The 25,950-nt window shown below is 38.3% G+C and overlaps 1 protein-coding gene and 1 long non-coding RNA gene across 3 annotated transcripts; one reads left to right on the top strand and one right to left on the bottom strand.

Moving 5' to 3' along the window:
* Window positions 1–6,335: 6,335 nt before the first annotated feature.
* LOC127835047 (dephospho-CoA kinase domain-containing protein-like) lies at window positions 6,336–15,633 on the top strand. The gene is made up of 3 exons (XM_052361629.1): window positions 6,336–6,348; window positions 6,665–6,752; window positions 14,509–15,633. The coding sequence occupies exons 1-3, from the start codon at window positions 6,336–6,338 to the stop codon at window positions 14,660–14,662; spliced, it is 255 nt and encodes an 84-aa protein (XP_052217589.1). The 3' UTR covers window positions 14,663–15,633.
* A 193-nt stretch (window positions 15,634–15,826) lies between these two features.
* On the bottom strand, window positions 15,827–25,462 carry LOC127873107 (uncharacterized). 2 transcript variants are annotated; one of them, XR_008045977.1, is made up of 9 exons: window positions 25,319–25,462; window positions 23,717–23,811; window positions 22,754–22,875; window positions 21,784–21,930; window positions 19,871–19,968; window positions 19,156–19,281; window positions 18,303–18,499; window positions 17,676–17,766; window positions 15,827–16,938 (listed from the first exon to the last, which is right to left on the bottom strand). It is a non-coding gene; the product is annotated as an uncharacterized LOC127873107 (long non-coding RNA). The 2 variants fall into 2 exon arrangements; XR_008045975.1 differs by lacking the exon at window positions 15,827–16,938 and adding an exon at window positions 17,205–17,384.
* Between the last annotated feature and the right edge of the window lie 488 nt (window positions 25,463–25,950).

Genomic DNA, 25,950 nt, shown 5'->3' with positions numbered 1-25,950 from the left:
TATTGATTGAAAATGTTTCAAATTGTTATTTATGAAACCTCTTATTCTAATGAGTGTATGCTATTATATTATACTTTGAAAAGCATATCTGTTGTACTATAATCTTATTATTCATTTTTTATTGTTAATTTCATTTATTGTAAAGAATCGTCAATGTTACATCTAGTCGCCAATGCTTGTTGTCAGTGTTAGTCGTAAATGCTCGTGATCATTGTCGTCAATGATAGTCGTCAATCCTTATCGTCATTATTCATGAAGGAAATAAAAGCAGCAACAGAGACGTATTCTTGATTACTTGCTTATTCCTACGGCGTCCTCTCAACACTCAAACTAAAAAGCATGTTGATGCAGATTTTTTAAAACAGAAGGTTGTTTAAGGTAAACAATATTGTTTTACGTTATCGGTAGCATGTTTAACGACATTGGATTTTTGGCGGATATACAACTCGAATACAATCTAATATTTGCGGGTATGTTTAAGTTTATTTACCGTACCCGGGGAACATGTAAGTAAAGTTAAGAGTACCCGGGGTACATGTACCGGTAAGTAGTACCCGAGCTGAGAATGACCAATCGAGCCTTAGTAAGTGAGTAATGGTGTATGGGATAGCATGCACTGAGGGTGTATATTTTTCATGAACAAGTCAATTGAAGGTGTTAGAGATGCATTGATCCATAACATTAAAAAGGGTAATTAACCAAGGGCTTATTAAAATTAAAACGATGACATTTCATTGTACCAGCTGTTTATTGTTGAGTACTGTAAGCTTGCAATATTTTAAATAATGTAAACAACTTACCTTGTATTAAGTTGGCACATTGTTGTCAGGTGTAGAAACTTTTTATACTTATTTCTGTTAAGTTGCACTGGCAGAACCAAAAGAATTATGTAGTCGTTTCTGAATAATCACGAAACAACCTACTAATGCATATATGCTTGCCAGTTACTGAGTTTGTGCATTTCCATTCATTATATTATCGGCCTTGGCAAACAGCGTAGACCCAGATGAGACGCCGTCTGATGTCTGCTATTTCGTTACGCTGAAGATTTCCATATCCACGGGAGTTTTTGTGTCAAATGTTATGGTTTTTCAATAGATCGTATACTTATCTACAAAACAGCGAATTAGCGTTCACTTTACATCATCTATGTTATTTTGTTTATACTTTCGAGCGTTCTTATTGAACCTGTATTGGCAGCCATTGGTCGACGCCGTCTGCTATTTCAAACGCCGATGATTTCCATATCCACTGGTGTTTTTTGTATGTCAAATTTTATTGTTTTTTCGTTGGATCGTATACTTATCTACAAAATAGCTAACTAGCGTTCACTTTACATCATTGATGATGATCTTATTTTGTAAATATTGTGTGAGCGTTCATTCCTACGTTGCTATGTCGTCAGCCATTTTGACGGTTGGTTTGTTTACTTTCGGTTTCTACTGCAAACGAAATTAATTGATTTGCTGCTCACGTTTATTTATTGATTTAATAATAAAATATTAAACCCTAATAATGTAATAGATATTATCGGATAAATAGAATACCATTCTAATACCAGTGTGTACTTACATTTATCTCGGAAAGCCTAGCCGTGTAAACCTTTCTTCAACTCGTAGCACACAAATTCACAATACGTTGAATAACACATTGATTTATGTGATGTTTATTAAAAAAACACACTTGTGTACTTCCGATTGATATTCAAACACAATTATTACGTCTTTGTTTATCGATTAAACGCCTAACTTTATATTAAATTAATAACGCGTAACGTCAGTTTCTTTGTTTCGTAGCAAGATGGAAGCTAGCCTAAGCGCTTTTCATGACGTCATGCGCGCGTGCTCTTTCCCATAAAAATATTTAAACGCAAAATACTCGAAAACTTGATTTTTGCCAGGTATAACGCCTATGCCAACAGGTAGATCGCATTCTTGTCCATATACATGTCAAATTTCAGCAAACGTGTTCGGCCAGTTTTCAAGGCGCTCAAATCGCGGCTATATGCCTCAACTTAACGAAACTTAGCCCCCTTTATCATTCGTTCGAATGAACGTCATCAATGATGACGTCCAATACATCACTCATTCCATATATATAATGGTTACCAGAGGCGTATCCAGAAAATTTTCAGAGGGGGGGCTCAACAGGGGAGGGTGCGGTAGGGGTGTCCCCTTCCGTCGTCGAATTTTTTTTTGAAATGGCACCTTGAAATTATGCGATTTCCTGCTATCTAATCCGCATTTTGCATGATAAAAGTGCATGTGAAACAAATAAAAACTTGAGTTCACACACAAAGTGTGACAGACACACGGACAGACAGACACACAGGGGTAAATCAAATGTCTCTCAAACCACTAAAGTGGTGGGAGACATTATCTTTATCAATAACTTTTTTAACGGAGTTAGATGGGTGGACCTCCTATTTAACCTTGTTGGATATCCTACTAGGTCAACTTAGGTACAACATTAAAATGTTTATGTCCATGTCCCTATGAATGGAAAGCAGGCACACAGCGGACAACCTGTCCTGACCCATTGATGATCTTAGTTTTGTCTTAACAAGTCCTTGGGCACTGATACTCCTTTCACACTCGCATGATGTGACAGGGAACACACATGATATGGACAAAACAGTGTAAATGGTGGGGTACAGCTGGGAATCACAATGTGCAACAGAGCCCTGAAGGGAAGTAGGTGGGTTGGGTACACCTTTCCACCTAGCCTGCCCTATAAAGTGCAACTCGGCAGGGAGGGACTGAGGGGAAGGGAGATCATCATTGAACCATTCAAGGTCACCAGCACTGACGGGTGAGGAGCACATTTGTTCAGGTATAAACTTCAATCCCATGGCTGCCTTAGTCTGCAAATCACTGAATTGGGTGTCCATTTCGTTCACAAAAGTGTCAACAAAGGGAGTCGTTAGGTTTCTTGTGAAGTTTAATTCGGGTGTTGCTGCCTCGATGTTGTCACGCTTTAAGAAAATGATTTAGTTTCATATAGCAAAGTAATTCTTCATTTTTGAGTCTTTTTTAATTTTAAAAACTATGGATGAACATCAAAGCAGTTAGCCCGATTTGTAAAATAACCAAATCAAAACAAAAAAAATATGCCATTCATTAAAGCAGGTATATACGATCTTTTATATGTGTTTAATTGTAATATATTTATAAAATATGTTACAATAACACAAAATAGGCAAGAAAAATTATACATTAAAGCCGAATTTCATAAAATGCAGCAAAGACAAATTAGCGCCCCGAGCCGATTGTGACGTACATATTTTCCTACAATAACCGAAGCATTCGTCTTTGTATTAGGATTGGAGTTAGTGTTCGTGTGTCGTATGAATAGATATCTTTGCAGGAAATCAAATAAACCGTTAAACTAAGTTTAGATTCACATCGACACATGTTCTTCTTAACTTTTATTTTAATTTATATTGAAATATATATATAATAAGTTTTTTACACATTTTATATAAATTCATAAATATTTGACAAAATCGTATATACCCGCTTTGAGTGTGCAGTTTAATTTCACTGGCAATAACTTGTTACTCAAAAGGATTATCACTCTAAAGAGCTAATACCAATTAAATTCATCAAAGAAATTACCGAAAAAATAATGATTGTTCGTTGTGTTCGTCTAAACTCTTTAATTGCTACAAATTGAAATATTGTTTTTCACAAGTCTTATGCGGCAGCCATTTGTAAGCATTTATCTAAAGCTAAATGTATGGATGAATTTCATTAGTTGAATGTATCTTCTTCAGCCAATCAAATAGCGCAGTTTATTACTTACAGTCAATGAAGCGTTCACTTTAGCTGACGAAGGTTAGATCGTCTGTACACATGCCTGGGGGCTAATCACACAAAACGACAGCTGTTTATGGCTTTATAAGGGACATATGACAGGAAATACACAAGTGGATTGAAACTGTAAGGGGCTCATTTTTATTAAAATTTTTATTAAAAATCGTGTCTAGCCAGCCAGCTGGGGGGGCTTTAGCCCCCTAGCCCCCCACCTAAATACGCCTCTGGTTACAGGCATTCATATAAAGACATTTGCCTTCATATAGAGAAGTAATGCCTTTATATAATGGAAGATTATCTGTGTATAATACATTTGTATCTGTATATTTTTACATTTTATCTATATATATATAAATGCTTTATATGTATATATTCAAATTATGTATTTATATATTGTGATTATGCATATATATAATGGTTACAGGCATTCATGCAGAGTCAGTTTGACGTAATATCACAAGTTTTGGTATTATAAGACAGTGAAGGCGTTCCATATAAAATGTTTCTAGTTGGTTTGACTGGGGGAATTGCGTCAGGAAAGTCAACGTGTTCAAATTTCTTTTGAGGAGAACCTATACCAGTTGTCGATGCTGATATTGTAGCAAGAGAAGGTTGCTTATTTTATTTGAATTATTTATATACATGTATTTTTATTAATTTTTTTATTTAATTTTTTTTTGGGGGGGGGGTGAGGGTCGGAGGGGGGAGGTAATCTCTTTTGGCCTCTTAATAGTAGTTTGTGTTAACTGTTTCACAGCACGGACGCACTCTTCATGCCTACTCATTTGCCTGATGCAGGGACCTATACTGTTTGTATAGGTCCCTGCCTGATGTAAATCGAAATTGGGCAACAGAGAAAGTATATGTATCTATTTTTCTTATACTTATAGTTCCATCCATCCATATGGATTCAGCCACCATCATATTTTGGAATGTATGAACATATTACTGATAAAACATACTTTATTATTTTTTTATTTATAAAATTGTGTCACATACAATCTTTTATGGATGTCAGGGCCAAAAAACCCTTCTTCGCAAGGGGCCTCTTTTTCTTCCCCTTAATCAAAAAGGCCCTTTCTCCTACAGAAATTTCTTAAAAACATGCATTTTTCTCTACATTTCCAATCTGCCTCAGTATTTTTCATTTCTCAAAGCCAGAAAATGGTGTCTTTTTTCCCCCTAAAAATGTGGCCCTTTCCCCAAAATTGGTGTTTTGGCCGTGGATGTTTTTTTTCAATACTGATTAATTTTGAATTTTGTTTAAAGTAAGAACAGTTACGGATTACCCATTCGGCAGAGTAGGCTTTGACTTTCAGGTGTCATGAGATCGTGACAAAATAATTTTTTGCTTAATTTTTTGCCCAATAAAATGACTTGACAAAGCCAATTATATTATATCAATCTTATGTTCCGATCAAAGAGTTGTCGTACCTACTTGCAACCAAGTGACAATCATTTATTATTTGCACAACCGTTTTGTTTTGCTGGTGAGATAGTTTTCATTAGGGGACTCAGACTAGAGTAGAATTCAACACAGTGCTGTTTCACTACATGTGTATAGGTCATTCCCCTCATAAACGCCCCCCATAAAAAGTTAAAATGTTTGATTAAAAAAGTAGTACATATGATTAGTATATTATGCCCCCGGTAGGGTGGCATATAGCAGTTGAACTGTCTGTCAGTATGTCAGTCTGTCTGTCCGTCCGAACACTTAAATGGTCATAACTTTTTTAATATTTAACATATCAACTTATACATGTGCATTTCATAGAGCTGCACATTTTGAGTGGTGAAAGGTGAATGTGAAGGTCATCCTTCCAGGTCAAATGTCTAATATATGGCGTCTGTCCGTCCGTCCAAAAACTTTAACATTAGCCATAACTTTTTCACTATTGATGATACTATAGCAACTTGATATTTGGCATGCATGTGTATCTTTTGGAGCTGAACATTTTGAGTGGTGAAAGGTGAAGGTAAAGGTTATCCTTCAAGGTCAAATGTCAAATATTCCGTCTGTCCGAAAACTTTAACATTTGCCATAACTTTTTAAATATTGAAGATAGCAACTTGATATTTGTCATGCATGTCTATCTCCTGGAACTGAATATTTTGAGTGGTGAAAGGTGAAAATCAAGGTCATTCTTCAAGGTCAAATGTCATATATTCCGTCGGTCCGAAAACTTTAACATTGGCCATAACTTTTTAAATATTGAAGATAGCAACTTGATATTTGGCATGCATGTGTATCTCATGGAGTTGCACATTTTGAGTGGTAAAAGGTCAAGGTCATCCTTTAAGGTCAAGGTCCAAGGTCAAATTTTGCAATATTGGAGATGTTCCTGAGATATGCAGAGACAAAAACACAATATATATTATTCATTATTATCACATTCTGTTAATATATTTACAATCCCAATTTTTCTTTATAAGACATGATTTTTACAAACTCCTATAAAACTTGAATGCTTTTGTGGAGTTGTGAATATATATCTTGCTTGAGAAAATTATTACATCAACATGTCATTCCAGAGTGAACCAATTTTATTTGTGATGACATATAGCTGCATATAGCAAAAGACTTCTAGTCTCAAAATCAACATTTACTTCAATCCTATTTATTTTAGCTGGATTGCATAGAAAGCCTCAGGCTTCTTTGAAACACTTTTGAGTCAGTTTCCTGGGACTAGATCTAAAGGATGCTTCCACAGTTTTGATCGAACCCATGACTTCCCAGTTGCTAGCTAGACACCATATCTATTACGCCATGGATACCTCAAGCTTCAATATTTAGAAGAGAATTGTGTGTCTGTATTTTTTTGTGTTATACATGTACATAACCATTTCAGGTCACCAGTTTGTTGTGATGGACCTCCCACTACTGTTTGAATCAAAGACATATCTACCATACATGTCGTATATTCTAGTGGTCTCATGGTAAGTGATGACGTGCAGGCCCCATATCATCATACTACTTAAGGACACTTTATTAAATATCATAATATCAGTCTATTACCAGTTCTTTCAAGTTTATTTTGTATAATTATATATAGATCTGTGTTTTTTTGGTAAAGGGTCAATGATGTATTGTTGATTTTTTTCCTATTTTTAGTTCAAATATTTATGAATTAAGATATTGTGTACCTATAATGTTTACCTAATTATATATCACCTTGTACATTTTGTTATGAAATTCAAACTGTTCTTGATTATGCTTAGACACATTGCCTTAATCCACCACCTTTTGGGGAATTTGACTATAATTCAAAAAGTATCAAACCCCTTGGCACGAGAATTAAAAAACTAGTAGATCAAGTGAGGATCAGTGTGCATTTGCTGGCATGTTTTAGGTACATTTTTAAATCTTTTTATTAAACAAGTTATTAGCAATAATAATTGCTACCATATTAGCGTAAACATTAGTTGTCAGTATGAAAGTTCCTTATGATTTTACCTTGAAACACACACACAATGAATGTTAAATATTGTTTTTAAATGAGCTTGGTGTATCATAATTCATAAATTGGCTATAATGATAAGCTAAATATACTCATTTTTTAATTGTTTTTGTTATTTAGTGTGAAGAAATACACAGTAGTTAGTTAATGCCCTCATGGTTTCACCAGAGGATGGTTGATGGTCACCATAATGTTAGTTGGTCACCCTACTGTTAGTAAGTGCCCATATTGTTTCACCAGAGGGTGGTTGATGGTCACCCTACTGTTAGTTAGTGCCCATATGGTTTCACATGAGGGTGGTTAATGGTCACCTTACTGTTAGTTAGTGCCCTCATGGTTTCACCAGAGGATGGTTGATGGTCACCATAATGTTAGTTGGTCACCCTACTGTTAGTTAGTGCCCATATTGTTTCACCAGAGGGTGGTTGATGGTCACCTTACTGTTAGTTAGTGCCCATATGGTTTCACCAGAGGGTGGTTGATGGTCACTCTACTGTTAGTTAGTGCCATCATGGTTTCACATGAGGGTTGTTGATGGTCACTCTACTGTTAGTTAGTGCCCATATGGTTTCACCAGAGGGTGGTCAATGATCACCTTACTGTTAATTAGTGCCCACATGGTTTCTCATGAGGGTGGTTGATGGTCACCATACTGTTAGTTAGAGCCCTCATGGTTTCACATGAGGGTGGTTGATGGTCACCCTACTGTTAGTTAGTGCCCATATGGTTTCACCAGAGGGTGGTTGATGGTCACCCTAATGTTAGTTAGCGCCCATATGGTTACACCAGAGGGTGGCTGATGGTCACTCTACTTTTAGTTAGTGCCCTCATGGTTTCACATAAGGGTGGTTGATGGTCACTCTACTGTTAGTTAGTGCCAATATTGTTTCACCAGAGGGTGGTTGATGATAACACTACTGTTAGTTAGTGCCCTTATGTTTTCACCAGAGGGTGGTTGATGGTCACCCTACTGTTAGTTAGTGCGCTGATGGTTTCACCAGAGGGTGGTTGATGGTCACCATACTGTTAGTTAGTGCCCACATGGTTTCACCAGAGGGTGGTTGATGGTCACTCTACTGTTAGTTAGTGCCCTCATGGTTTCACATGAGGGTGGTTGATGGTCACCATACTGTTAGTTAGTGCCCATATGGTTTCACCAGAGGGTGGTTGATGGTCACCCTACTGTTAGTTAGTGCCTTCATGGTTTCACCAGAGGGTGGTTGATGGTCACCATACTGTTAGTTAGTGCCCATATGGTTTCACCAGATGGTGGTTGATGGTCAACATACTGTTAGTTAGTGCCCATATGGTTTCACCAGAGGGTGGTTGATGGTCACCCTACTGTTAGTTAGTGCCCATATGGTTTCACCAGAGGGTGGTTGATGGTCACCTTACTGTTAGTTAGTGCCCTCATGGTTTCACATGAGGGTGGTTGATGGTCACCCTACTGTTTTAAGAGCCCTCATGGTTTCACCAGAGGATAGTTGATGGTCACCATACTGTTTGTTAGTGCCCATATGGTTTCACCAGAGGGTGGTTGATGGTCACCCTACTGTTAGTTAGTGCCCATATGGTTTCACCAGAGGGTGGTTGATGGTCACCCTTTTGTTATTTAGTGCCCATATGGTTTCACCAGAGGGTGGTTGATGGTCACCCTACTGTTAGTTAGTGCCCATATGGTTTCACCAGAGGGTGGCTGATGGTCACCCTACTGTTAGTAAGTGCCTTCATGGTTTCACCAGAGGGTGGTTGATGGTCACCCTACTGTTAGTTAGTGCCCACATGGTTTCACCAGAGGGTGGTTGATGGTCACCATACTGTTAGTTAGTGCCCACATGGTTTCACCAGAGGGTGGTTGATGGTCACCATACTGTTTGTTAGTGCCAATATGGTTTCACCAGAGGGTGGTTGATGGTCACCCTACTTTTAGTTAGTGCCCTCATGGTTTCACCAGAGGGTGGTTGATGGTCACCCTACTGTTAGTTAGTGCCCATATGGTTTCACCTTAGGGTGGTTGATTGTCACCCTACTTTTAGTTAGTGCCCACATGGTTTCACCAGAGGGTGGTTGATGGTCACCCTACTGTAAGTTAGTGCCCATATGGTTTCACCAGAGGGTGGTTGATGGTCACCCTACTGTTAGTTAGTGCCCACATGGTTTCACCAGAGGGTGGTTGATGGTCACCCTACTGTCAGTGCCCTCATGGTTTCACCAGAGGGTGGTTGATGGTCACCTTACTGTTAGTTAGTGCCCACATGGTTTTACCAGAGGGTGGTTGATGGTCACCATACTGTTAGTTAGTGCCCATACGGTTTCACCAGAGGGTGGTTGATGGTCACCCTACTGTTTGTTAGTGCCCTGATGGTTTCACCAGAGGGTGGCTGATGGTCACCTTACTGTTAATAAGTGCCCTTATTGTTTCACCAGAGGGTGGTTGATGGTCACCCTATTGTTAGTTAGTGCCCATATGGTTTCACATGAGGGTGGTTGATGGTCACCCTACTGTTAGTTAGTGCCCATATGGTTTCACCAGAGGGTGTTTGATGGTCACCCTACTGTTAGTTAGTGCCCTCATGGTTTCACATGAGGGTGGTTGATGGTCACTCTACTGTTAGTTAGTGCCCTGATGGTTTCACCAGAGGGTGGTTGATGATTACCCTATTGTTAGTAAGTGCCCATATGGTTTCACCAGAGGGTGGTTGATGGTCACCCTACTGTTAGTTAGTGCCTTCATGGTTTCACCAGAGGTGGTTGATGGTCATCCTACTGTTAGTTAGTGCCCACATGGTTTCACCAGAGGGTGGTTGATGGTCACCCTACTGTTAGTTAGTGCCCATATGGTTTCACTAGAGGGTGGCTGATGGTCACCCTACTGTTAGTAAGTGCCTTCATGGTTTCACCAGAGGGTGGTTGATGGTCACCCTACTGTTAGTTAGTGCCCACATGGTTTCACCAGAGGGTGGTTGATGGTCACCATACTGTTAGTTAGTGCCCACATGGTTTCACCAGAGGTGGTTGATGGTCACCATACTGTTTGTTAGTGCCCTCATGGTTTCACCAGAGGGTGGTTGATGGTCACCCTACTTTTAGTTAGTGCCCACATGGTTTCACCAGAGGGTGGTTGATGGTCACCCTACTGTTAGTGCCCTTATGGTTTCACCAGAGTGTGGTTGATGGTCACCCTACTTTTAGTTAGTGCCCACATGGTTTCACCAGAGGGTGGTTGATGGTCACCCTACTGTTAGTTAGTGCCCATATGGTTTCACCAGAGAATGGTTGATGGTCACCCTACTGTTAGTGCCCTTATGGTTTCACCAGAGGGTGGTTGATGGTCACCTTACTGTTAGTTAGTGCCCATATGGTTTCACCAGAGGGTGGTTGATGGTCACCCTACTCTTAGTGCCCTTATTGTTTAACCAGAGGGTGGTTGATGGTCACCCTACTGTTAGTGCCCTTATGGTTTCACCAGAGGGTGGTTGATGGTCACCTTACTGTTAGTTAGTGCCCATATGGCTTCACCAGAGGGTGTTTGATGGTCACAATACTGTTAGTTAGTGCCCACATGGTTTCACCAGAGGGTGGTTGAGTGTCACCATACTGTTAGTTAGTGCCCACATGGTTTCGCATGAGGGTGGTTGATGGTCACCCTACTGTCAGTGCCCTCATGGTTTCACCAGAGGGTGGTTGATGGTCACCCTACTGTTAGTTTGTGCCCACATGGTTTCACCAGAGGGTGGTTAATGGTCACCATACTGTTAGTTAGTTCCCATATGGTTTCACCCGAGTGTGGTTGATGGTCACCCTACTGTTAGTTAGTGCCCATATGGTTTCACCAGAGGGTGGTTGATGGTCACCCTACTGTTTGTTAGTGCCCTGATGGTTTCACCAGAGGGTGGTTGATGGTCACCTTACTGTTAATAAGTGCCCTTATTGTTTCACCAGAGGGTGGTTGATGGTCACCCTACTGTTAGTTAGTGCCCATATGGTTTCACATGAGGGTGGTTGATGGTCACCCTACTGTTAGTAAGTGCCCATATGGTTTCACCAGAGGGTGGTTGATGGTCACCCTACTGTTAGTTAGTGCCCTCATGGTTTCACATGAGGGTGGCTGATGGTCACTCTACTGTTAGTTAGTGCCCTGATGGTTTCACCAGAGGGTGGTTGATGATTACCCTATTGTTAGTAAGTGCCCATATGGTTTCACCAGAGGGTGGTTGATGGTCACCCTACTGTTAGTTAGTGCCTTCATGGTTTCACCAGAGGTGGTTGATGGTCATCCTACTGTTAGTTAGTGCCCACATGGTTTCACCAGAGGGTGGTTGATGGTAACCCTACTGTTAGTTAGTGCCCATATGGTTTCACCAGAGGGTGGCTGATGGTCACCCTACTGTTAGTAAGTGCCTTCATGGTTTCACCAGAGGGTGGTTGATGGTCACCCTACTGTTAGTTAGTGCCCACATGGTTTCACCAGAGGGTGGTTGATAGTCACCATACTGTTAGTTAGTGCCCACATGGTTTCACCAGAGGGTGGTTGATGGTCACCATACTGTTTGTTAGTGCCCATATGGTTTCACCAGAGGGTGGTTGATGGTCACCCTACTTTTAGTTAGTGTCCACATGGTTTCACCAGAGGGTGGTTGATGGTTACCCTACTGTTAGTTAGTGCCCATATGGTTTCACCAGAGGGTGGTTGATGGTCACCCTACTTTTAGTTAGTGCCCACATGGTTTCACCAGAGGGTGGTTGATGGTCACCCTACTGTTAGTTAGTGCCCATATGGTTTCACCAGAGGGTGGTTGATGGTCACCCTACTGTTAGTGCCCTTATGGTTTCACCAGAGGGTGGTTGATGGTCACCCTACTGTTAGTTAGTGCCCATATGGTTTCACCAGAGTGTGTTTGATGGTCACCCTACTGTTAGTTAGTGCCCACATGGTTTCACCAGAGGGTGGTTGATGGTCACCATACTGTTAGTTAGTGCCCACATGGTTCCGCATGAGGGTGGTTGATGGTCACCCTACTTTTAGTTAGTGCCCACATGGTTTCACATGAGGGTGTTTGATGGTCACCCTACTGTTAGTTAGTGCCCATATGGCTTCACCAGAGGGTGGTTGATGGTCACCCTACTGTTAGTTAGTGCCCTCATGGTTTCACATGAGGGTGGTTGATGGTCAACCTACTGTAAGTTAGTGCCCATATGGTTTCACCAGAGGGTGGTTGATGGTCACCCTTCTTTTAGTTAGTGCCCACATGGTTTCACCAGAGGGTGGTTGATGATCACCCTACTGTTAGTGCCCTCATGGTTTCACCAGAGGGTCACCGTGGTTGATGGTCACCTTACTGTTAGTTAGTGCCCATATGGTTTCACCAGAGGGTGGTTCATGGTCACCCTACTGTTAGTTAGTGCCCACATGGTTTCACCAGAGGGTGGTTGATGGTCACCCTACTGTTAGTGCCCTCATGGTTTCACCAGAGGGTGGTTGATGGTCACCTTACTGTTAGTTAGTGCCCACATGGTTTCACCAGAGGGTGGTTGATGGTCACCATACTGTTAGTTAGTGCCCACATGGTTTCGCATGAGGGTAATGGTCATCCTACTGTTAGTTAGTGCCAATATGGTTTCACCAGAGGGTGGTTGATGGTCACCCTACTGTTAGTTAGTGCTCATATGGTTTTACATGAGGGTGGTTGATGGTCAACCTACTGTTAGTTAGTGCCCTCATGGTTTCACCAGAGGGTGGTTGATGGTCACCCTACTGTTAGGTAGTGCCCACATGGTTTTACCAGAGGGTGGTTGATGGTCACCTTACTGTTAGTTAGTGCCCACATGGTTTTACCAGAGGATGGTTGATGGTCACCCTACTGTTAGTTAGTGCCCATATGGTTTCACCAGAGGGTGGTTGATGGTCACCTTACTGTTAGTTAATGCCCTCATGGTTTCACATGAGGGTGGTTGATGGTCACTCTTCTGTTAGTTAGTGCCCATATGTTTTCACCAGAGGGTGGTTGATGATCACCTTACTGTTAGTTAGTGCCCATATGGTTTTACCAGAGGGTGGTTGATGGTCACCCTACTGTTAGTTAGTGCCCTCATGGTTTCACCAGAGGGTGGTTGATGATCACCCTACTGTTAGTTAGTGCCCATATGGTTTCACCAGAGGGTGGTCGATGGTCACCCTACTGTTAGTTAGAGCCCTCATGGTTTCACATGAGGGTGGTTGATGGTCACCCTACTGTTAGTTAGTGCCCATATGGTTTCACCAGAGGGTGGTTGATGGTCACCCTACTTTTAGTTAGTGCCCACATGGTTTCACCAAAGGGTGGTTGATGGTCACCCTACTGTTAGTTAGTGCCCTCATGGTTTCACTAGAGGGTGGTTGATGGTCACCATACTGTTAGTTAGTGCCCATATGGTTTCACCAGAGGGTGGTTGATGGTCACCCTACTTTTAGTTAGTGCCCACATGGTTTCACCAGAGGGTGGTTGATGGTCACCCTACTGTTTGTTAGTGCCCTGATGGTTTCACCAGAGGGTGGTTGATGGTCACCATACTGTAAGTTAGTGCCCTCATCGTTGTTACCAGAGGGTGTGTGATTTTAAATTGCTAAAAGTAACCATCATACTTACACAAAGTGTTGCATGCAACAACCAGATGCATAGGTCAAAGGTCTATGGTCAAATTCAACATCAACAGACAAATGTAGGAAAAACATTACTCTTTGTCTTCTGCATACGTTTATCCAGCGTGGATGGATTTTCCAATGACTTGGCAGAGTTATCAGCATAATGTGACGAGGGTCAAATATATGTGCTTTTTCCTATTCACTTAAAAAAGTAATCTGAATGATGAGATGTAAGAAAAACAGGTCCTTAGTTTCAATGTCAAGGTCACAATTAAAGTTCATCTTTGTCCAGCATTTATGGAAATTTAAATAACTTTGTACAAGTGATCAGCATAGACAAAGTGTCAAACTTAAGAACCAGGTCAGTAGGTCAGAGGTCAAAGTCACAAATCAAGATCAAAGAACAAATTAGATTCTTGAGCAAATAAATGATTTTGAAATAACTTTCCAGTAGTTACAAGCATACCGAGTGCCTCTCACTATAACCGAGTCCTTAGGTAACAGGTCAAGTTTTTATTAGTGGTCAAAAATAAAATATGAGGTATCAATTGAGACGTACTCTGATTTTTTGTATGACATGCATATTCTTGTGACAATTGCACTCTTGTTGCAGTTCTTCTGAAAAGCAGCTTGAGCGACTTAAAACTCGAAATAATTACACAACTGAAGAAGCAGAGAACAGAATCAAAGCTCAAATGCCATTGGCTGAAAAGTGTCTGTTAGCAACTACTGTGCTTGACAATAATGGAACAATTGAAGAACTTTAAAGACAACTGCATCAAATCTGTATTGACCTGAGGCGAAGTAAACTCCACTGGAAACTGCGTCTTGGTCTACTTTCACTATTCTTAACTCCATTGTCAATACTAACTTGCTTTTTGTTTTCAACAAATTAATTAAGGTGGGAAATGGCCATGCAATGTATTAAAATGCCAATATAAATGTTTTTTTATACACAAAATTACCTTTATATGTCCATTTCATTGACAATTCATATTTTCAATCCATTAATGTTTAAACATCTACCGTAATTATCCCCTGCCATAGGCGGAGGGATATTGTTTTTGCGTTGTCCGTCCTTCCGTCCGTCCGGCACTTTTGTGTTCGGAGCCATATCTTGTAAGTGCTTTTGGCGGATTGTATTGAAACTTGGTATGAGTATATATATATATGTATAAGAGGTTGATGCAAGCCAAATGGCATTGTACACCATCTGTTAATAACAGAGCTATGGCCCTTTGTATCTTGAAAAAATGCTTTTTTGTGTCCGGAGCCATATCTTTGAAGTGCTTTGGCGGATTTCATTGAAACTTGGTATGAGTATATATACCGATAAGAGAATGATGCATGCCAAATGGCAATGTACAGCATTGGATATTAAAGGAGTTATGGCCCTTTGTATCTTGCTTTTTTTGTGTGTCCGGAGCCATATCTTGGAAGTGCTTTAACCGATTTTATTCAAACTTGGCATGAGGATATATATGGTTAAGAGGATGTGATACGTTGGCGTTGTCCATCCCTCCAGAAAACTTTTGTGTCCAGAAGTATATTTGCGGGGGATATCAATTCAATAAATTTGCTTGTTCTATGTTGTATTTAATTTAATTGTTTGTTTTGATGGCATTGCAGTGTACAGATATTTGAAAATGGTGAAGCATTTTATTAGCAGTTACTCAAATGTATTTAACACTGTATAAACCTTAAATCTTGTTTCTGGGTCAATTAGGTTTTATTCTGATGTGAGATGGTTGTGAATTATGTGCACTTCACATTTCATATCTAAAATATGTGCCAATAATGATAAGAATTTGAATAAACAACAGTCTATTTATGTAATCAGTGTTATAACACAGACAGTGGACACTTTAAATCCTCACAATCCTTGTGAGCTATAAACTCAGCTATAAACGAGTAAACGAGCTATGCTCTGAGATTCTTTATAACATAAAACTATATGTGACAACTCTCATACAAGTTTGCCAATATGTTTTCGTAAGTGTATGTCAGCTGCATAATAAATGTTCATAAACACATAAATTGCTTATATATTGTCAGTTTTGTATATATAACGATGAACTGGAAATGTTCAAGTTATATGAATAAACTTTCTGTTCTGTTCATAAAAGTTCAACGTAGCATACTCACAAGGCACACGTTGTCATGTTTTGTCATTTAATCTCTGGACAGGTAAATACTTAACAAAATATGACAGACATAAACAACTTTTACAAACAAGTGTAATGAAATGCAATGCTAGATTTTCATTAACATGTACTGGTATGAAAACTTCACTGTACAAGAACAAAAAAACTACACTTTAAATATGCAAGAACTTAACATTATGAAATGAAGATTAGATATTGCTTTCAACCTTCCCCAACCCACGTGAATGTATTATAGACTCTACATTTCAAATACATATTTGAATGGTTTTCATTTATTATTTGTCAAACATAATGCATACATGTTGATTTAAATACAGGGATGAAGAAAATTGTCAAGCATAACAAAATAGACAAGTAAAATCATAACATATCTAAGAACAGACATATTTATTTTTTAATATTTGTACTTCTTAAAAGTAATAGCAGTTCACAAATTATGCATGGCTTAAACATGTATGTATATTTTTTTCCCATTTGTGTCATTTTAATTACTGCAGATGATGAATAATAACAACAAATTTTACATCCAGATAAATACACAATATTTACAAAACACATGTTATCATACATGTAAATCATACAAAAACAAATACACAATATTTACAAAACACATTTTATCATACATGTAAATCATACAAAAATAGCACACTGAGCAATTTTCTATACATTATATTTATTATATACATTTTTATACAGCATTTATACACAGTCCCAAATATTGAGTCTTTGGATACTTTTTATCAACATGGACGCAGTAAGATAAAATTGTCATACTGAAGAGGATTTTTGGAAAGGGGGTTTAAATTCATTAACAAAAAGCATTTCACTAATAATGTCTTGGCTTTATGAAACACATCTTTTTCTGCCTTTCTTTGTTTCTAAAAGGAAAGGAATCAAAACACAAAGTTTGATTTTGATGAAAAAGAACATGTTTGGATAGTAAAACATTTTGGTAATAATTGAAAAAGAAAATATAATTTATACAGAATGACATAAGAGCTGACAATGAACCCTTATTGAAAAAATAAAATACATAAACCATACATAAATAACCATATAGAAATATACAACATGAAAATTAAAAGCACTATTATACAAAATAATAATTTACAAAACAATGTTTTTTTAACATTAAAACTATTGTGTACAATAATGAAAACATTGATTGAGTCCAAATTGTGGCTTCTAGAGTGGTAAAAAGCTTTTTCTGAGATTTGACCTGGTGACCTAGTATTTACACGCACTTAACCCAGATTGAAAATTATTAAGTTAGATTTTCTGATCAACATCAAGATTGGATGACAAATGTGCCCTCTAGTGGTACCTGGATAAAAATTGAAAACACATGATTAACAGGTGAGCTTAAAAAATTAAGGATTCGGCAATATGAAAATAATTATAGATATACAGAACAGAGTTCATTTGTCAATCCAATAAAAGTTATCTGTTAGTTCAAAGGTAAATCCAATACAAGCGCACTCTGTTGGTACCTCTTTCTGGGAAAACTGGAATTTACACATGTGCATAGTGTCATTCCAGACAGCCTGTGCAGTATCCTAGATAAGCCGGTGCAGTCTGCACAAGCATAAGGCCCAGTTTTGAGGCTCATACGTACCTCCCAGGTCTGTGACAGGTGACTGACAGCTATGTTACTGAGGCCCATCCCAATAGCAAAGAAACTGTTCAAGTTCTGGAACTCTTTGCAGCTGGAAGAAAGAATAAATAAATTATTTCCTGTACAAATGGAATACATTTTGCTGGAAAGGGATTTTACAAAATGAAAAAAAAAACAAAAACAATATCACAGTTTTAACTGGTAAATGTCAATAAACAGTCAAATTATGAAAGTGTTAACAACAAAGCACCAAATAGTAGACATCCTTAATGACTCCTTGAGGGAAATGATAAGGCCCAGGTGCTGTCTATTAAGGATTTTACAGAGACTCACTGTGCAGCAAGCCCAGGTGCTGTCTATTAAGGATTTTACAGAGACTCACTGTGCAGCAAGCCTAGGTGCTGTCTATTAAGGATTTTACAGAGACTCACTGTGCAGCGAGCCCAGGTGCTGTCTATTAAGGATTTTACAGAGACTCACAGTGCAGCAAGCCCAGGTGCTGTCTATTAAGGATTTTACAGAGACTCACTGTGCAGCAAGCCTAGGTGCTGTCTATTAAGGATTTTACAGAGACTCACTGTGCAGCGAGCCCAGGTGCTGTCTTTTAAGGATTTTACAGAGACTCACTGTGCAGCAAGCTTGATGAACTTCCTCAGCAAGGAGACCCGTTTACTAAGGTTGGTACACAGGACCATCTCTGTGACAACCCAGAACTGGATCTGGTTGAAGTGCTGGAGGAAAGTGTCCAGGTTGGCCTAGTATTTACACGCAAACTTGATCTTGGCAAACTTGTAGCGGCCAAACACCTGGTAGATCAGCTCATACTTCGGGAAATATAAGGCACCTTTTCAGAAACTGGGCACAATGCAGGTGCGTAAAGAAGTGTCCTAGATTAGCATGTGCAGTCTGCATAGGTTTATGGAGTACTACACTTTATGCACATGCATTTAGCCCGTTTCACCACAACAAGGCTCATATGTTGAGGGCAGGCAAAGTAATGAAAAGTGATCACATATTTTTTGTTATTGATAGTTATGGCAGAATTAAATAGCTTCTGAATAGACAACTCAAATGCCATAAAATTATGACATATATTTTGTTTTGCTCAAACCGTCCTCTTTACACCATACATTTTCCCATATATTACTCACTGCAAATTGGGTTATATTTGCCTGATAACCAAAACTAATTGAACATGTTCTGTCAGCTAAAACACAATAAACAATACAATTTGCTAAAACAATTATAAAATTACACTCCTTATCTCTTTAATAAGACTAGATCCCTGTGGACTAGTGGATATATGGTGTTGGCCTAGCAACCAGAAAGTCACTGGTTTGATCTCCACTGTGGTAGCATTCTTTAGATCTCCCCCAAATACACCAAGAACTGGTTCTACCCAAGAAACTGACTCCAGAATTGTTCAATATACCTTAGGCTTTTGATGCAATAGAGCAAAAATAAAAAAGTTTAAAACTACCTCCTGAACGCAGGTGAAGAGCTCCCAGTCGTACATGGTCAGGTGGTACGCCATCTCCCGGGAACTGAACCCCTCGATGCTGGAGAATGTGCTCTCTGTGGGACCCTCTTGCTCGGGGAGGGGCGTCTGAAGGGGAACAAACATGCAGCCTACAGGTGTGGAGTGTTTAATTGTCTGATGTGCATACATTATAATACAGATGAGCAGCCCGCTGAGAAAACTGGACTTAATGTATGTGCGAAAAGTTTTCTTCCCAGTATGTAGTCTGCACAGACTATCAGGGACAACACTTTGCGTTTACGGTATTTTTTGTTCAAAAGAAGTCTCTTCTAAGCAAAAATCCAGTTTTCGTTAAAAATGTTGCCCTGATTAGCCTTTCACTTCATGCACATGTATTATGCTGCGTTTTCTCACAGTGAGGCTCAGGGATGTTATCCAATCATAATATTTGAAGTTTCTTGCTGAAAACTATATCTTGCTATAGCATGTAAACAGAATGTAAATTACCTCCACTTAGAGAATCAAATAAATATTTCTCAAACAAGTATGGTAAAAAAATTGACCATAATAAGGTTTTGGGAATGGACACTCATAGAAAAGGTCGCCTTTGAAATCAATAACATATTCCTAAGCATGTTAAACAGAAGTATATTTGTTACTGTTTAATAAATTGCTGTTGAATGGGGATGATAAAAGTGCAGTTGACAATGCCTACCAGCGCATTTAGATGTTCCTTGGGGGTAACAAACAGGCGCCCATTAATGCTGAGTCCAGTGGTTACACAGAGGTCATTGTCCTTGAAAATGACCCGCTCTGAAAGTAACATACAAACATTTGTCAGAGAAATACTGTAAAATCATTAATAATTGTGGGACATTAACTGTCGTGGATTTTGTGGATTGACCAATGTACAAATTTAACTCAAACACATTAGAAACTGACACCACATTCCTTATTTGTTTTTGTTCCAAAATAAGAAATCAATGACAACTCATGTCCAAGAGAGTCATTATGTGAAAAACTATGAAATTTCATGCCAAAGACAATAAATTATTTACAGTACTTGGAATGTCTAAATGATTCCAACTAAACGTTTATAACAATACTGACATTATAATAATTTGTACAAAAATGTTAACATATTTTTAGTATGAAGTTTTGTTTAGATTGTTTTGATTCGGGAGACATTACAAGTCTTAAATTCTGACACATTTGGCTGTTGACAATGAAATATGTGCTTTCTAGATCTCCAGCCAAGTCTCAAAAATGAATATTGACCAATTAGAAAGCTTGAGATGTCGGAGCTTCAATTTCATGTGCTATTAACTCTTTCCCACTCAGAAGCAAAGTGAAAATGGCTATGTGCAAAGTAACTCGCAGACTGTTCAGGTTTTATGCTGTTTGCTGCTCATCAGTATCTAAGGGTTGGAAATGAAGCCTTTAAAACTTGAATCTAGTTAAAAAGGTCTTTAATTAAATTTAACTTTCTTAGGGACTACAAATACATAAAAATATGTATCTTAGTTGTAAAGTGTTAACATGTGAAATTACGAATCCGCTTTAAATACTGTTCAAGTTGTGGCTAAGGTTCAGTCACCAATTAAACCTCATTCTGGGAAATCTGGGCTCAATGCATGTGTGTAAACTTTCAGCATTTATGGAATGTTTTGTTTAAAGGAGGTATTTTATAAACAACAAGATGTGTATATGACGTTTGACCTTGAAGGATGACCTTGACCTTGACCCTTCACCACTCAAAATGTGCAGCTCCATGAGATACACATGCATTTCAAATATTAAATTGCTAGCTTCAATATTGCAGAAGTAACATTAAATGAGCAATTTTGATCCATATATTTGACCTTGAAGGATGACCTTGACCTTTCACCACTCAAAATGTGCAGCTCCATGAGATACACATGCATGCCAAATATCAAGTTGCTATCTTCAATATTGCAAAAGTATATATAAAATAAGCAATTTGGGCCACATATATTTGACCTCTGACCGTGAAGGATGAACTTGACCTTTCACCACTCAAAATGTGCAGCTCCATGAGATACACATGCTTGCCAAATATCAAGTTGCTATCTTCAATATTGCAAAAGTATTCATAAAATAAGCGATTTGGGCCACATATATTTGACCTCTGACCTTGAATAATGATCTTGACCTTGACCTTTCACCACTCAAAATATGCAGCTCCATGAGATACACATGCATGCCAAATAACAAGTTGCTATCTTCAATATTGCAAAAGTATTTATAAAATTAGCGATTTTGGCCACATATATTTGACCTCTGACCTTGAAGGATGACCTTGACCTTTCACCATTCAAAATGTGCAGCCTCGTGATATACACATGCATGCCAAATATGAAGTTGCTATCTTCAATATAGCAAAAGTTATTGCAAAATGTTAAAGTTGGCGCAAACCAACCAACAGACCAACCAACAGACAGGGCAAAAACAATATGTCCCCTACTACTATAGTGGGGGACATAAAAATCCAGTATTGGCGGAAAGTGTTGTCTCTGATTAGCCTGTGCGGACAACACGCGCTTATCTGGGACAACAATTTACGCACAATGCATTAAGCCTACTTTTCCCAGAATGGGGCTAAATTACCTCATGTAGATTTCACTTCACAGAGTATGAGGTCTTCACCGAGACCGAGCTTCTCTATGGTAGATTCCAACAGTGATCCAACTTTTGTTTCCAACGGCAACTTGAGCTTAGTATAGGAGTGGTCCGCACAATAGAATTTGAATATAACTGGAATTGATGAGGATAAAAATGGTAGGTATGTCTTTCAACAAATCTCGCAATGGGAGTTGAAGGGATAAACATCTACATGCATTACGGGCTGGCTTACAGGCACATCAGTAATCTTGGTGTGTTGATTCAAATTAATTCTATGTTTTAATTGCTAAAACCTTTTACCATATTGAATGGTTTAAATGTATCAATGTCAGCTTTCTTTTAATGTATTTTTCATTAAAAGGATGTGTCTTCAAAGCCAAAACCCAGTTAAGGTAGCAAGTGTTGTCCCTGATTACCCTGTGAGAACTGCCCAGACTAAGCTCTGACATCACTGTATGCATATGCATTAAGCCTGCCCAGACTAAGCTTTGACATCACTGTATGCATATGCATTAAGCCTGCCCAGACTAAGCTTTGACATCATTGTATGCATATGCATTAAGCCTGCCCAGACTAAGCTTTAACATCACTGTATGCATATGCATTAAGCCTGCCCAGACTAAGCTTTGACATCACTGTATGCATATGCATTAAGCCTGCCCAGACTAAGCTTTGACATCACTGTATGCATATGCATTAAGCCTGCCCAGACTAAGCTTTGACATCATTGTATGCATATTTATTAAGCCTGCCCAGACTAAGCTTTAACATCACTGTATGCATATGCATTAAGCCTGCCCAGACTAAGCTTTGACATCACTGTATGCATATGCATTAGGCCTGCCCAGACTAAGCTTTGACATCACTGTATGCATATGCATTAAGCCCCATTTTCCCAGGGCAAGGCTAATAGCTTTTGAATTCCATAAACAACCACTGAGAACTCTTCACTTACTCTCATCTGTAGGTCTGAAGGGTTTGCGACTCTTTGGGGCGTTTTGAAAGCATTCCTTCACCTGCTTCCGTGAAAACGAGAACGTGCCTGAAGAACGCTTTTTCATTTTGTTGGCCGGAGAACTGCAATACGAAAAAAATTCAAGCTGAAATATACAGTCATTTGATTTCCAACAATAAATATTGAAAATGTTAGATATAAAAGATAATTGGACAAATCATAGAATAGATTTATTTAAATTTTTCAAATCAGCAAATATAATGTAAGGGTATGTTTTTAATATGAAAGGTATTTGTTAGCGAGTATCCTAAAAGTGACAAAGACCTTGTTGAATGTTTAAATGGCACCTATAATACAACTTTATTTTGTAGATGTTAAACATCGTAGAGACGAAAGTTATTAAACATTTAAAAACAATAGAAAAACACTTAAGGTAAAAGAGTTATAAATATTACAGTTTACAAAAGGGACCTTTTTCAAGTTTTTCAAGTAAATTGTGAAAAATGAACAAAAGTTTCAGATTTTCCAATTTTCGTTGTAGTTATGATATTTTCAAGCAAAAAGTTATATCTTGGAAATTTACCATTTTCTAAAATATCCATTATATGCATCTTTTGATGATTAATATAAAGCCTATAAAACGATTGAATAATTTGAAGAGTTTTGTTGTTATTGCTATTTTTTGTGACATTATGAGGATGGCTTATATAAAGTAATAAAATACAACACTCACAGTATGAGCACAGACGGCCAAGTGGTTTGAAAGTAAGTCTTTTACTCAAAGGGTCAGTGGTTTGAGCCCAGTTCAGGAATACTTTTTTTCTTTCTTTAATTGTATTCTTGTTTTTTTACTGGAGCTATATAGTTTCAATGTTTACATTTATAAATTTAAAGCATTTAATGACAAACTTCATTACATGTCAAAATCTGTGAAAAGGCCCCTTTTAGTGTTACTTCACATACCCAATTTGAGTATTGAGAATTGTTTCAAAAGGTTTAAGGTCATCTTTCAAAGTCGGGTAGTCCTGCAGGTCACTCATTACACAAATATATAACTCCTGAAAACAATAACAAAAGCATCTACATTTACCATGTATTACGATGCAAGCATGCTACAGAATTTACCTGTAACACAACACTTATTGCATTTGTAAACAAAAGGGTCAAAGGCTCTAGGTTGCTAAACTGAGACTCGAACCAAACTAACTGTTTTGAGCAGATTTTGTCATGTTTCAATAAGCATTTAAAATTTTGTAATGATATCATCATAATCAAATTTCATATTCCAGTTTCATGATGATTGTGCATAAAAGTTTGTCTATAAAGTGTTAGGGAGCTGGTGAAAAGATCTATTGACCTAGTTTTTGATACCCCCATCCTCATATAATTGGTATAATTATTCTGGCAAAGTTTGGTCACACTTGGGCAATTGTCATCTATTGTATTCACATGCTTTTCTTCATCAATTTGACATAATATTTTTTTTACCAGCGTGCTGTTCCCAAATCAGCAAAGAGGTCACGTAGAAAAATTATGTCACCAAGTTTCATAATGCTAGGCAAGAAATGTGACAGTTAAAAGTTCACAAGGTTTTTGTTTCATTTGACCTTGTTACCTAGTGTTTGCTCCTATATGACCAAGTTCAAAATTTGGCAGAGGTATAATTCAGACCATATTCTGTTTAAGCTTCATGAAGATTGTGCAATATATGCAATTCAAGCTTATTTAATGTGTTTACAAGCTTTGCCTTTAATTTGACCTAGATACCTTGTTTTAAACCCAAGGTTACAAACTTGGTCTAATTTTTTTTTAAATGTTCTGATCATGAAGAATGTGAAATAAATGTGACCTCTTAGAGTGTTCACTCATTTTCTTTATTTTGACCGTATTACTTTGTCTTTAACCCCAAATGATCCAGTTGCGAACAGGGCCGCGATATCATAAGGACAAATGTTCTGACCGAAAATCTTTAAGATGGACAATATATGTGGCCTCCAGGGTGTTCACAATCTAAATGCTGATGCTTGAAGTCAGACAACAAATGATCACAAAAGCTCACCATAAACATGCAGAAAATTGTAGTGATCATGTTTTAAAAATTGTAAGTTGAAAAAAGGACATAATTGTAGCAATTGTAATGCACAATAATATAAACATACATACTGTGCAAGTTTAAATGTTGCATGTGGAAAATTGTAATAGCACTCCATCTGACCAGTTTTTACCACAGGACAGACAGATGTTGAAGGTGAAACTAGTATAATGGCGCCCCCCTCTGCTTCAATGTGTCGGGGTGGGGGTAAAGTTTACTCTTTACCACTTCAATACGTATTTTTACGCATTTGTAGTCCCTCAGAGTTAAATTTTATTAAAAACCTTTCTTACTAAAATCAAGTTTTAAAGATTTCAGTTCCAACCCTTAGATACTGATGAGCAGCAAACTTATGATTGAGTAACTCACAGTCTGTTCAGGTTTTATGCTGTTTGCAAAAGCCATTTTCACATTGCTTTCTTATGGGAGAAAGTGTTAATCTAAACATCCATGATATTGTCAACTATTAGTACCTTCAGGAAAGCATTGATGGTCACGTCTTCTCTGAATGCAGCTCAACTATATTTGACCACTCCTGGACAAAATGGAGGACACACTTCTTATGGTTCAACATGAACTCAAAACCTTCGTGCTCCGAACCATCCGCAGTGGACGAATGATAGCTTGGACGAGTTAAGGACCAACAAAAATAATGGTAGTGGTGGAAGATAAGAAAATAGATTGGAATTCTAACAGAAAATAAATTTGATTACTTTATCAAAAACTTAAAAACAGAAACTACAGAAACACATTTTTGCAGTGTCCAAGAATAACAACAACCTTCCGCTAAAGTTATTAGGACTATGTAAAACAAATTTCTTCAAAGCAATATTGTCAACAAAAGAGACTGATTGCATTTTTGTATATTCTGAAACGCAAGTACGACGACAATTGTGTGTTGTATTTTCAAGAACATTGTTTTTGCTACACTACCATATTTCATTACAGACAAGATATAGACTAAAGCTGTCAGTGAGGCCTAGGTAATACCATGTAGTAACATAGTGGTCACTAGGCACGTTCAACAATGTCTCATTCGGCCAAGCAGTTGCCATTTGGATGACAGAGCTGCAGCTATAATGCTGATTGCTAGAAGGGCCTAGAT

The sequence above is a fragment of the Dreissena polymorpha genome, chromosome 1 (assembly GCF_020536995.1).
Source record: "Dreissena polymorpha isolate Duluth1 chromosome 1, UMN_Dpol_1.0, whole genome shotgun sequence".
Classification (NCBI taxonomy): Eukaryota; Metazoa; Mollusca; class Bivalvia; order Myida; family Dreissenidae; genus Dreissena; species Dreissena polymorpha.
The sequence above is the reverse complement of the archived record's forward strand: the minus strand, read 5'-3'. Positions and strand labels throughout refer to the sequence as shown.

Coding starts and splice junctions, on each gene's coding strand:
- LOC127835047 (XM_052361629.1), top strand. Junction 6,753..14,508: donor TATATTCTAGTGGTCTCATG/GTAAGTGATGAC, acceptor CTCTTGTTGCAG/TTCTTCTGAAAAGCAGCTTG.